We start from the raw sequence: 12,683 nt of genomic DNA, 5'->3' as shown, positions 1-12,683 counted from the left end.
CCTACTCCACAAACCCACTTGAGGATATCGGCTGGCAATCAGTTAAATTGGTTCAAGTTACCGTAAATGCTTTGCCCTGAATCAGGCATCCACCACCCCTTGGCCATTTTGAAATCTGAATCTGAGGATTGTGTGTATCTTCAGAAACATATACTGCACGTGAAGACCAGCTAGGAAATAATGCAACAATTGCACAGATGCAAGCATTTTCTCTCCCTTTCCATAAAATCAGAATGGTGCCATGCTTCATATGCTTTGGTTTTCCTGACCATTTTCTCTTTCCTTTTATTCAGCTACCAAAGTTTTATGGATTCTATATTTATGCATGTAAAACATTTCTATGACACCTTTCCACCCAAATGGGTCCCCAAGGCTGTGAACATCCTAACCCTTAACAGCTGTTTTCGGAGAATTCCAAAAGCTTTTCTGGTAAACCAGTGAGCTCCCTCATTTAAACAACAACAACAAAAACTGATTCCTCTGGAAAGTTCTGTCTTCTTCCAAGTACAAAGTTTAATCATGATTCTCTCCCAACACACACACCTTTATTGATTTAACTAGATCTTCTCCCAGCAGGAAATGTTGGAACATGGTGTTCTGTTGAGTAGGATGTACTGAACGGATTGGATGCTCATTATGAATTAGCAGATTCTAATCTACTTTGTTCCCTTAGTAAATTACCATCTTCTGATTAGTTAAAGATGTTAACTCAGTTTGAAGCATTATACTCTAATGTAAAGTCCCCTGCTTTGGCAAGAATTGATACCAAACTTCAGCAAACATCCAGACATCAGAACACCATGTATATGGTTTTTAATTAATTATTTGACTATATAACAATTCAATAAAAACATGGTTGTAATGGAAATTGCCATCAGGTTGCAGCTGAGTTATGGTAATCTCATGGCGTTTCCAAGTCAAGAGACCGTCAGAGGTGGTTTGCCATGGCCTATCTCTGCATAGGAACCCTGGGCTTCCTTGGTGGTCTCCCAAGAAATAACTAGGACCGAACCTACTTAGCTTCCAAGATATGATGAGATTGGGTCATCCTGGGCCATGGCAATGCAAACATACAAGTGTGCATAGCAACACAACCAGGGAGGAGGGCCAGTATTGAAGGTACACCAAACAAAGAGTTCTCATCTGCTGGTTGAAGACAATGACAGAGGGACACAGACAAACCTTCCTTGGGACAAGTCCCAAAGTCTTTGCACCACGACCAAGGAGGCCCCTCCTCGGGCTGCTACCCATCTAAGCTCAGACGACAGGGGGGGCACCCAAAGAGGAGCCTCCAAAGATGGCCAGGGTGGATGGGTTGGTTCATATGGAGAAGGAAACCCTGGAGACACCTTGAGTTGAGCTTGGAAGCAGATTGGGAGTCTGCAGATGAAACAATACTGGAGTGACACCCTATGATCCATTTAATGCTTCAGTTTGGTTTTTCTGCTGCTGGTTTTTTTTTTTTTTTTGGTTTACAAATGAACAGCTTGATATAAGAATGTCATAATGCTGTTTTAATTTGCTTCCTGGTTGCATTTATGGATGTGTGCTTTAAATACATCCTAAGCCGCCTTGAGCAGAAGGGGGCAGAGTGACTTGGCCAGAGTTTGTCTTCCAGGCAATCCTGGCATGTACTTCACCCACTCCAGCCACACAGCTGACAAAGGCAGCCATTTCAATGAAGAAGCCATTATCACTCACTGCTGTTATCCAAGTGCTTACCATTGTCAAAAAGAGTCCAAATTCTGGATTCATTTCCACATTATCACCATCCGTAAAAATGAAGTTCTTCTTGCGCTCCTTCTTACATGTTAGAACAATTGCGATCTGCTGCGCCGCAACCGACAGCACCGGCAAATCAATGCGGTTGAACTCATCAAAGCAGCCCCAGGAGCCGGACTGTGCAAGACCTTCAGCACAAAACAGAAGCCACCACTTATCTTCAAGGAGGAGGAGAGGCCCAGGACACCCAAGGACCGATTCCCCACTAGCCTTATGCCGCTCTCACTCTCCTCTCCTCCGCAGGGCTTCGGTTGGATTTCACACTATCTGCCCCAGGGCTGCAACTAGCTTTGCCTCTTTCGTGCAGCAAACAAGATTCTCTAAAAACCAGTTTCTGCTTGCCACACAAAAAAGGCCCGAAGAGTCTGAGGGCAGCATAAGGCTAGTGGGAAATCTGTCAAGCATTTCAAACACAACTCAAAGCATGGTCACCGAAGGCAGGCTCAGCCGAGGGACTCAGCTTCAGAGACTTAATGCCTGCTTCACAAGCCCTGTTCACATGTTACAGTGAACACACGTAACACACTGAAGATGTCTGTCTCGGAAGAGAAAGAGCTAACAATGAAACTGGGGACCAGCACCTGGAAAGACTTGGGTTTGAAATCACAGGTTGAACTTGACACAGGGTTGCCAGCTCTGGCTAGGGAAACACCTGGAGATTTTGGGGGTGGAGTCTGAGGAAGGGAGGTTGGGAGAAGGGGGACTTCAGAGCCCACCTTCCAGGGGAACTGGTCTCTATTGCCTGGAGATCAGTTGTGATCCCAGGAGATCTCCAGCCACCCCTTAGCTGTACATGAGTTGACCAGAATATGAAAATTACTCAGCACCAACTGTGCACAGTACATGGACCCCATGCTCATTCACTGCAACGTGTGAACAGGGCTTAGCATGCCGTTGGGATAAGAGCCGTTACAGTGTTGGTTTTAATCGTTGTGGCTTAATGATGAGTGTTTTTAACTTGTTTTACTTTGTGAACCAGCTCATATAAATAGATATCTGAAGCAGCAGCATATAAATGTTTTAAACAAATGAACAAAGAAAGAAGAACCAGGTTCATAAGCTCATTCAGTCCTGACACTCTCTGAAAGACAGTGGCAGGCAGAAAATACCCCACAGACCCAGAAGGCAAGTGGAGAAGCCCTGCCAATTGATGCATGGACTGGCTTTTTTGGGGGGGGGAGATAAAGAAAAGCCCCGTGGCACAGTGTTAAAGCTGCTGTCCTGCAGTCCTAAGCTCTGCTCACTATCTGAGTTCAATCCCCGGCGGAAGCTGGGTTTTCAGGTAGCCGGCTCGAGGTTGACTTAGCCTTCCATCCTTCTGAGGTCGGTAAAATGAGTACCCAGCTTGCTGGCGGAAAAGTGTAGGTGACTGGGGAAGGCAATGGCAAACCACCCCGTAAAAAGTCTGCCGTGAAAACATGAAAGCAACGTCACCCCAGAGTTGGAAACGACTGGTGCTTGCACAGGGGACCTTTCGTTTCCCTTTGGGGGTTAGAGGAGGGAAGTTCCAATGGGGAGTTTAACAGAAGGCTGAACTCTGCAATAAGTTAGTTTGGCTGAGGCCAAAACCACGGCTTTTTTTCCTGGAGAACACAATAGAATGGCGTTCCAGAACCTCTTAGTGGAAATAAAACTCTCAAAAAACATCTGAAAGTTCATGAGGGTCACTGGGGGAGCATGATGTCACTTGTGATGTCACAAAAATATTAAAATAAAAATTTAAAAAAATAATATTTAAATGAGGGGATGCCTGGTAGTGGCTGCAGGTGAGTGGGGAAGCAGCCAGATAGTGCAGGAGACTCGTTGCTCTCACCAAGGGAAACTGCTTTAAAATAGGTCCATAGCACATGAAAATAATATTGTTTCAAATAATCCTGTGTGTTTCTCCCTCCTCTTCCTCTTGAGAGTTCTGGAACATCTTTTTCCAGAAACAAAGCCCTGGTCAAAACTATGGGCACTTTCACACACACTAAATAACACACTTTGCAACTGGATTCTGCTGTGTGAAATGGCAAAATCTGCTTACAAATGGTCACTGAAGAGGATTGAAACTAGGCTTCCCCCCTACCCCCAGTCAGCTGGCTAGGGGGGCGTTCCTCAGTTTTACAGGCTCCCCCCCCTACCCCCAGTCAGCTGGCCAGCAGGGAGAGCCATGCCCCCACAGCCACCAGTACCTCTAGTTCTCTCACAGGTTAAGAAACCTGCAAACAGGTCCCATTTTAAAATGCCTCTTTGTGTGTGTGTGTGTGTGTGTGTGTGTGCCCCTTTAAAGTTGAGCAGGAAGTACTTCATGGGGAAGGGTCAGAAGTAGAGCCTCCGTTTGTTTTGCTTTCATTTCACAGCAAGTAAGAGTGTGTGTGAGAGAGAGAGAGCAGCGTAGCCCCTGTAATTGTCAGATGTCGTTGTGAAGGAACCAGACCCAGTGAGAGAGAGAGAGAGAGTACTTTTCAGAAGTCTTTGTAGGGGAGGCAGTAATAGTGTCTAACTCTGTGCTTGTTTTGCACTGTTTTCAGAGTCTTTGTATAGGAGCCTGTCTATGGGATAGAGGAAAACTCCACCTCTCTCTCTTTCGTTTGCCTGTGTTACACTGAAGAACAGAAGTTCCTGTGAGTAAAGCCCCAGTGAGAGCACAAAAATGTGAGCTTGCAAACTCTGCATTTTGGCTGCTTTTTGTGTGTTTACACTTTCATTTACTAGAAATGCAACTATTGGAGGATGAGGAAATGATAACTATTCAGGTGAACTGCACTGCTGAATTTTTTATGCATTTATTTTGGAAATGGGAAAGTCTGGCTCTGCCCCCAAAGTCTCCTGGCTCCACCCCCAAAGTCCCCAGATATGTTCTGAATTAGACTTGGCAATCCTAATTGAAACTGTGTTATTCGGCATGTGTGAAAGTGCTCTGCTACATGTTATATGTAACACAGGGTCACCATGGGTACTGGCAGCAACCCTTCAGTGCCACAGCAGTCTGATATGGGCTGCCCTCATGGCATGGGAGTAGGAGGGGCTTTGGCCTTCTCCTCACACTCTCCCTGTGGTGATGCACGTAATGTCTTCTCCTTTGAGCCTGAGGTGCTACAGTGGGCCAGCAGGGGTCACTGGGTCTAGCGGAGTGCTGGATTTATGCCTGAAAGGAACTTTTCCTGAGGCATGTCAAGTTGTAAACTGAACATCCCATAACTTCTGGTTCATTGTTAATATTTACCTGAAGTTGGGGGTGGGGGGGGGTTCTGAATAAAGTTTGTTCTTTTTTACTTTTTAGAAGCAAACCATCTTGTGTCTAGGTCAAGATGGGCAGCCATATTACTCTGTAGCAGTAGAAAAGACCAATAGTCCAGGAGCACCCTCAAGGCAGGGGATGAGCTCTTGTGAGCCACTGAAGAAGTGAGCCATGACTCCTGAAAGTTCCTCCCCTGCAGCCACAAATTCTGTTAGCCTTGAAGGTGCTCCTGGACACTTGCTCTTTTCTACATCTTCTGTCTGTTTGTTTACCTCAGTTATGAATCCAGGCTTAGGTAGGCTCAGGCCCAGGTCCTAATAGCTCCGGTGCGGGAGGACTCTGATGCAGTGGGGGGTAAGCAGAAACCTGAATTGTGATGGTAGAAAAATCTTGGGAGGTGGTGCCTGCCCCCCAGGAAATCCTTCCCAGTGACAACAGGCCAGTCACATTCTCTCAGTCAAACCTACCTCACAGGACTAATGTAAGGAGAAAATGGCGGCAGGAGAAAATCGTACCGTCATTGTGAGCTCTTTGGAGGATTGGTGGGATAATGCTTAGCATTTTTATTTCTCCAAAGCAAACTTTTAAAGCTAGTGGTTCTTATTCCTATCTCCTTAGGCAGGCTACTGAGCTTAGACAGCTTTCTTTTTCCCCTCAGCGCTGCAGAATCATCTATTTGTTCTCCAATTGCTAAGCCTTATTGTTTATCATGGCTTTATTACCACTTACATCTGTTACACTATAAGGCTGTTAGCAATAATAGCAATCCTGAAGTGATTCAGTCAAAACTAGTAGAATAAAAACAGCCTATTACCCACTTCTGCAATCTCAGAGGATTACTGACATTTTATGTTCATGAAAAACGTTGGTCAGGGAACACTGAGAATGTGAGTCAATATCTATAAATTTCTATATCTATATTAAAATATCTATAAATTTCAATCAGAGGCTAGGTTTTGAAATTTAACTACAACTTTGAAAATGCTCCTCCTTCAAATCACTCATATACTACTTAATAATTCTCTGTTCCAGTTTGGTAGCCGAATAAATCACATCTTGAGCAAGTTTTGGGGGGGAAACCCAACAAAACAGACCAAACTGCTCAGGGTATGCCAAAATTTAAGAGTCCACAAGGACTTGTGGATCCCCCACCACTTCCGGTTTCCCTTCCTTGGAAGCCCCCACAGCTTCTCTCCCTCTCCTCCCTCCTCTCCTTCCCAGTCCACCAGCCATGAACCTACCATTCTCCTCTCCTGTTTTTCAGGTTTGTAGAAAGATCTGTCTTGTCCCTCGCTTGTCCATTCTCTGGATTTAGGTATTCGAGATTCAGCCGCCTTAGCTATTAGAATTTAAAAGGGGGAACCCACAAGGACTCGCAGAAGGGGGATTTTCCCTCTCCCCACTAATACCTCTTTCCCAAAAGTCCCCATAACCTCTTCCCTTTTCCTGCTTCCTTCTCTCCTTCCCTCCCAACAGTGAACTTACATTTATTTACCTCTCTGTCCTCAGCTGCCCTCCCCTAACAGCCTCAACCTAGGAAAACTATGGCCCAGTTGTGTGGTGCCAACCACTGTGCAAGGCCCACTTGCATGGCTAGGAACTAGGGTTGCCAAGTCCAATTCAAGAAATATCTGGGGACTTTGGGGGTGGGGCCAGGAGACTTTGGGGTGGAGCCAGGAGACTTTGGGGGCAGAGCCAGGAGCAAGGCTGTGACAAGCATAATTGAACTCCAAGGGAGTTCTGGCCATCACATTTAAAGGGACAGCACACCTTTTAGAATGCCTTCCTTCCATAGAAAATAATGAAGGATAGGGGCACCTTCTTTTGGGGCTCATAGAATTGGACCCCTTGGTCCAATCCTTTTGAAACTTAGGAGGTTTGGGTAGAGGCACTAGATGCTAAACAGAAAATTTGGCACCTCTACCTCAAAAAACAGCCCCCCCAGAGCCCCTGACACTCGCGGATCAATTCCCCATCATTCCCTATGGGAATCGTTCCTGGAGGTGCATAATGGCTGTGGGGGTGGAGCTTCCCCCGCTGGCCAGCTGGCTGGGGGAGGGGGGAAGCCTGTAAAACCAGGGGATCCCCTGCTGGAACCTGGGGATTGGGAAGCCTACTAGGAACCCTCAAGGACTTGTGGGAGAAGGCCTCACTTTCCCCTGTATCCCATCTCCCCACATTATTGCCTCTTTCCCTTCTCCTAAAAAAAAAAAGTAAAGGTAGTCCCCTGTGCAAGCACCAGTCACTTCCGACTCTGGGGTAACTTTGCTTTCACAACATTTTCATGGAAAACATTTTTATGGGCTGGTTTGCCATTGCCTTCCCTAGTCATCTGAGCCCATTAGGGGACGGCGGGATATATATTTGATAAAATAAATTAAAATAAATAAAAAATCTGCACTTTCCACGCAGCAAGCTGGGTACTCATTTTACTGACCTCGGAAGGAGAGAAGGCTGAGCCAACCTTGAGCTGGCTATCTGAACCCAGCTTCCACCAGGATTGAACTCAGGTCGTGAGCAGGGTTTGGACTGCAGTACTGCAGCTTTACCACTCTGTGCCACAGGGCTCTTATCCCTTCTCCTGGCAACCCCCATGTCCTCTCCCCTTTCCCTGTCTCATTCCTCCTCAGCCATACACCAGTCTACTTTTTACTGCCTCCCCTTTTCAGCTGCATTTATGATTTATTTACTTCGTTTGTATCCCACATTTCTCCACAGTAGGGACCAAAGCACCTTACATTATTCTTCTCTCCTCATTTTTATCTTCACCATGACTCCGTGAGCTAGGTTAGGCTGAAAGTTGTTGACTGGCCCCAAATCACCAGTGAGCTTCCACAGCAGGATGGGGATTCAAACCTGGGTCTCTAACTGCTACATCACACTGGCTTTCATAGGGTGGCTGCTGCTGAAAAATAGCAAGCAACCAGGCCTGGGTAAGTAATGCAGGAGGGTAGTATGAAGTCACCCAGTAGTTGTGCCAGGCCTGGCTCCAATAAGTCTTCCCTTAAAGGCCAAAAGACCCTGGAAAGGGACTTGCCCCTGTAGCCAGCCCAGAATGCTGTGGTTGCATAGCAATGACCACTGAGGTCTCCCATTTCTTAAAGCTACAGGTGCTTCTTTTATCATGTTGTGTTTTTTAAACCCCTGCCATATATTTTTTTCAGACTTCAGACTCTTTGTAAACTTGAGCATTTTTAGGTTTGTAGAAAGATCTGTCTTGTCCATTCACAGCTCTGATTACTGGATTTAAATATCTTCAGATGTTGGCCAACTTGGTAATTCAAATTCAAGAGGGGGACCGGCAAGGATTTGTCAGGGGGGGGGGCGGTTTCATTTCCTCCTTGCCCCCACTATTTCATCTTTCCCTTCCTTTAAAACCCCCACACGTCCTCCCTTTCTCCTGCCTGTTCCTGTCTTTCCCATCCACCAGCCAACTTATCTTCATATGTCTGTCAAGCATGCTATTTCTGTGTATTATTGGATTCTGATTTCTTCCCCTCTAGTCCTGACAACTGTCCTTTCTCATAGCTGCATATCAAAGCTCAACGCCCCCCTTCTTACTTTCTCATCTCTCTTCCCTCTTTCCCACCTCTGGGTAGCAAATGTAGGAATATTGTAACATTGATGATAGAGAGAAAGGAGGCGCCTCCCCCCGAACAGTTCCCATTCATTGCTTATCAACAGGGACAAGAATGTATGAGACCGAGGGAAGTTTCAACTGCAAGATAGTAGTTTTGCATAGCTGTAACAATTCACACATGCTTGTTATGTCTTGAAGCTATCTTTCCTATGCTCTTTGATGCAATCCTTAAAACACCATGCTATGAGCAACTCTGTATCACTCTCAAGGAGCTGCACCTTGAGCAACAATGGATTATCAATAAACCAAGTCTTTGTATCCAACAACTGCTTGATTACTTGAAATACTGATGCTTGACACTGCCCTCCTGTGCAGTTTCCCCTCCTTCCCTGCCCCTGGAAGCCTCTCCCCAGAAAAGTTATGCCCAGTTGCCCAGGGCCAGTTTACCTTGCCCATTTGCACTGGGGAGAACCTGCAAGAACTTGAGGAGGGCACCTCACTTTCTCCTGCCTCAACTCCCACACACTACTTTCTCTTTCCCTCCTCCTAGCAACTCTCATGTCCTCATCTTTCCTTCCTTCCTTCTCTCTTCCACACCCACCCCTCAACCCACATTTTAAACCCCCTCCCATCTCACTCATCTACTTCATTTATATCTCGCTTTTCTCCACATTGGGGACCCATCCTTTCCCTCTCCTCTATTTTATCCTTACAACAACCCTATAAAGTAGACTAGGCAGAGAACATGTAAGTGGTCTCAGGTCACCCAACTACTTTTTAAAGCAGAATGGGGATTTGAGGTCCCAGCCTGTAATTCTAACCACTACATTGGACTACCTTCATTGGGATGGCTGTTGCTGAACAGTAGCAAGCAGCTGAACCTGAGTGAAGCAAGCAATTCAGATAAGTATGAAGTTACCTGGGGGTTGCTGGCTACAATGAGTCCTCCCTTAAAGGCCAAAACAGGCCTCTTCCCTTGCCTTTTACTGATGGAACCCAAGCCTTAGATGCTGGCCAGTTGCGGTTGCCTAGAAACAATCCCTGAGGGCCTCTGTATGTTAAAGCTACACATGCTTTTTATCATTTGGGGGGGGGGGGCAGGGGTTAACCACCCAATGTATTTTGTTTTAGATTTTAGGTTTTTCTGCAAACCTGAGGCATTTTTCAGGTTTGTTGAAAGTAGGGTGGCCATAATATCTGCAGGCCAGCCAGGGATACCTTGAGGGGGGAATGAATGTGTGTGTGTGCACGCGAAGCACGCGCCGCCGCAAACAGGACGTCATGCCACCGCCGGAAACAGGGCAAGCAGGTGGGTGGGTCTCCCGCCAGGTGGCAGGACCCGAGAGAGTGGGGGTGAGGACTCCTCTGGATGCCCGCACGGAGGCTTGGGGGGCAAGACCACCGTGGCGTGGAAGAGAGGGAGCTCTCTGTCCGAAGGCTGTCCTCCAAGACCGTAGCCCCTCGGATGGGCGTGTCGGGTCTGTGGGCTGCACAGGTGGGCGGAATTCACCGGTCGGGGCGGCATCGTCCACTGCAAGTCCTGGGGGGTCCCGCGCGCCTCCGCACCACTGACCGTGCCCGAGGACGGGGCTGTACTTACTCACCAGCAAAGGCCGTTGAAATGCCGACTCAGGCTTTGAAATGTTCTTATACCGCGATGATCAGCCGGCAGCCGCCCAGCCATCCCCGCCTGGCTCCGAGGGTGCGCCCGGCCGCCTTCCCCCGCGCAAGCCTAGGATCTCCGCCTGAGTGGGATTTTGGCGAACCTGGGATTTGATTGGTCCCGGGTTAGCCAACCCATGAGGCGGGAATATGGGGGTAGGGGCGGGACTTTCCCGGGTGGGCGGGACGATCTGGCCACCCTAGTTGAAAGCATCTTATCCATTCACTGCTCCAGTTTCTGGATTTAAGGATCTTCAGATCTGGATAACTTTGCTATTAGAATATATGACTGTGCAAGGTAAACATCCCATTTTGGAAACTCAGAACATAAATTATACTGTCAACCAGATTTCTTGTGGAAGTCTGAGGCATTATGCTGAAATCATTCAAAACAATGTTCCATACACAATATTAATATTCTGCGAGTTCTAGAAGAAGAAGAAGAAGATGATATTGGATTTATATCCCGCCCTCCACTCCAAAGAGTCTCAGAGTGGCTCACAATCTCCTTTACCTTCCTCCCCCACAACAGTCACCCTGTGAGGTGGGTGGGGCTGGAGAGGGCTCTCACAACAGCTGCCCTTTCAAGGACAACCTCTGCCAGAGCTATGGCTGACCCAAGGCCATTCCAGCAGGTGCAAGTGGAGGAGTGGGGAATCAAACCCGGTTCTCCCAGATAAGAGTCCACACACTTAACCACTACGCCAAACCGGGAACAGGTTCTAGGTTGGGAACAGTCATTTTGGCAGCTGAGATGAGGATTCCTTGCCCCTGAAGACAACCCAGAAACTCCGGCTGGTGACAGAAATGCTGCAGCTTGCTTCCAAAGTCAGGCAGAGTAGACAGATTACACATTCAAATACATCTCCTTTACATCCCTCATTTTCACACCAATAAGAAAAAGCAACACACACTCTGCCTTGATTTCTAATGCAGCTAAAATAGAAGCCTTCATTTTACTGAAAGAGTCACAGTTTGCAAAGCAAAAGACACCCTGACCTTTAAAGATTCTCCCTAGGCCTCTGAAATCCATCTGGTCGGAACAGTTGAAGACCACAACGTATTTCCCAAGGCACCTGCCCATGTCCTTCGTTGTTTCTGTTTTCCCTGTCCCGGCAGGTCCGGCAGGCGCTCCTCCCATGCTCATGCCTAAAGCCTGGGCCAAAGTGATGTAACACCTGCAAAGAAAGGAATGCATAAATCTACTTGCCATGAGAAATTATTAAGCAGAGTTTAAAGTCAATGCTCTAAAATACAAAGCAGGCCAAGGAAAACTTTTCGATATCAATTTTGATAGATCCAGATGGGCAGCAGCCATGTTAGTCTGTCTGCAGCAGGAGAAAGGAGCCAGAGGCCAGCAGCACCTTCCAGACTAACAACATTGGTGGCTGCAGGGAGGAGCTTTCATGAGTCACGGCTCATTTCTTCCGATGCAGCTAGAATGGGAGTCCATCTGAGTTTTTTGAGACACCCTGTGGATGTCCAGGAAAGAAAATCAGTTAGCCTGAATATCAAAGTAGACGGGGGGGGGGGGGGGGGGGGCAAAATATCAACTGCAGTTTCCTGGAGCTTGAACCATAATGTTTAACGATGGCATTCCACTTCAGTTACCTAGATTTGCATTTGCTTGAATTAAACCATAGGGATGCCTGGCTGCTTTCTGGCACACACACAGACACACCAGAGATTTTGGGGATGGAGAAGGGGACATAGGATTCTCAGAGTGTTGGCTATCATTACATTAGGACTGTTGACTACATTAGGAGCTTTGGTTGGACATGACATGACATTGCCCCATCATGCAACATAGTTTCTACCCTACCACTACCCTACTATGGCTGGCCTGGAGGCAAGGGCTGTTGGGAGAATACCTAACAGAACCAAGCAGATGGCAGTCTGTTAAACAGCTTTTCTACGGCTGGTACTACTCTGATGATGGAAGCATCGCTATACACTCCTGGATCTAAATGAGAGAGGATGCTGTCCAACTTTCTCTTGTTCTACTTTGATGTTTGCACTTCTTAACTATACTTAGGGGGGGGGGTTGTAAAAAAAAAAGCCCAGCAGGAACTCATTTGCATATTAGGCCACACCCCTTGACACCAAGCCAGTCATAACTGCCTTCCTGTGCATTCCTGCCCCCCAAAAGCCCTGATTGTACTACACGGAAACACTTCTGTTCAATGGCTTCATGGGGAGTACTCAGTCAAGGTCTGTACCTTATTCCCTCGTCTGAAGTGTACTTTTAGCACACGAAAGCTTACATTCTGAATAAAACTTTGTTGGCAACTTGACTCCTGCTTTGTTCAACTACTTCAGACCAACATGGCTGCCCACTTGGATCATTTCAACCTACGGGCACTGTCATCATGCAGTCCGGGCACGTGGGGCTCAGTTCCTGCTGCCTCTGTCCCCACTTCCTCTGGGAAGCTCAGT

At 47.1% G+C, this 12,683-nt stretch overlaps 1 protein-coding gene across 1 annotated transcript in view; it reads right to left on the bottom strand.

Annotated features, from left to right (window-relative positions):
* DNAH5 (dynein axonemal heavy chain 5) overlaps window positions 1-12,683 on the bottom strand; it is a 266,064-nt gene that overhangs the window by 140,736 nt on the left and 112,645 nt on the right. The window contains exons 36-37 of the mRNA XM_060244379.1: window positions 11,247-11,425; window positions 1,723-1,910 (exon numbers count right to left, since the gene is read on the bottom strand). Coding sequence (XP_060100362.1) covers window positions 1,723-1,910; window positions 11,247-11,425 — 367 coding nt within the window. The remainder of the gene's footprint in view (window positions 1-1,722; window positions 1,911-11,246; window positions 11,426-12,683) is intronic.

Source organism: Heteronotia binoei, chromosome 7 (assembly GCF_032191835.1).
Source record: "Heteronotia binoei isolate CCM8104 ecotype False Entrance Well chromosome 7, APGP_CSIRO_Hbin_v1, whole genome shotgun sequence".
In the NCBI taxonomy this organism is placed as follows: Eukaryota; Metazoa; Chordata; class Lepidosauria; order Squamata; family Gekkonidae; genus Heteronotia; species Heteronotia binoei.
The sequence above is the reverse complement of the archived record's forward strand: the minus strand, read 5'-3'. Positions and strand labels throughout refer to the sequence as shown.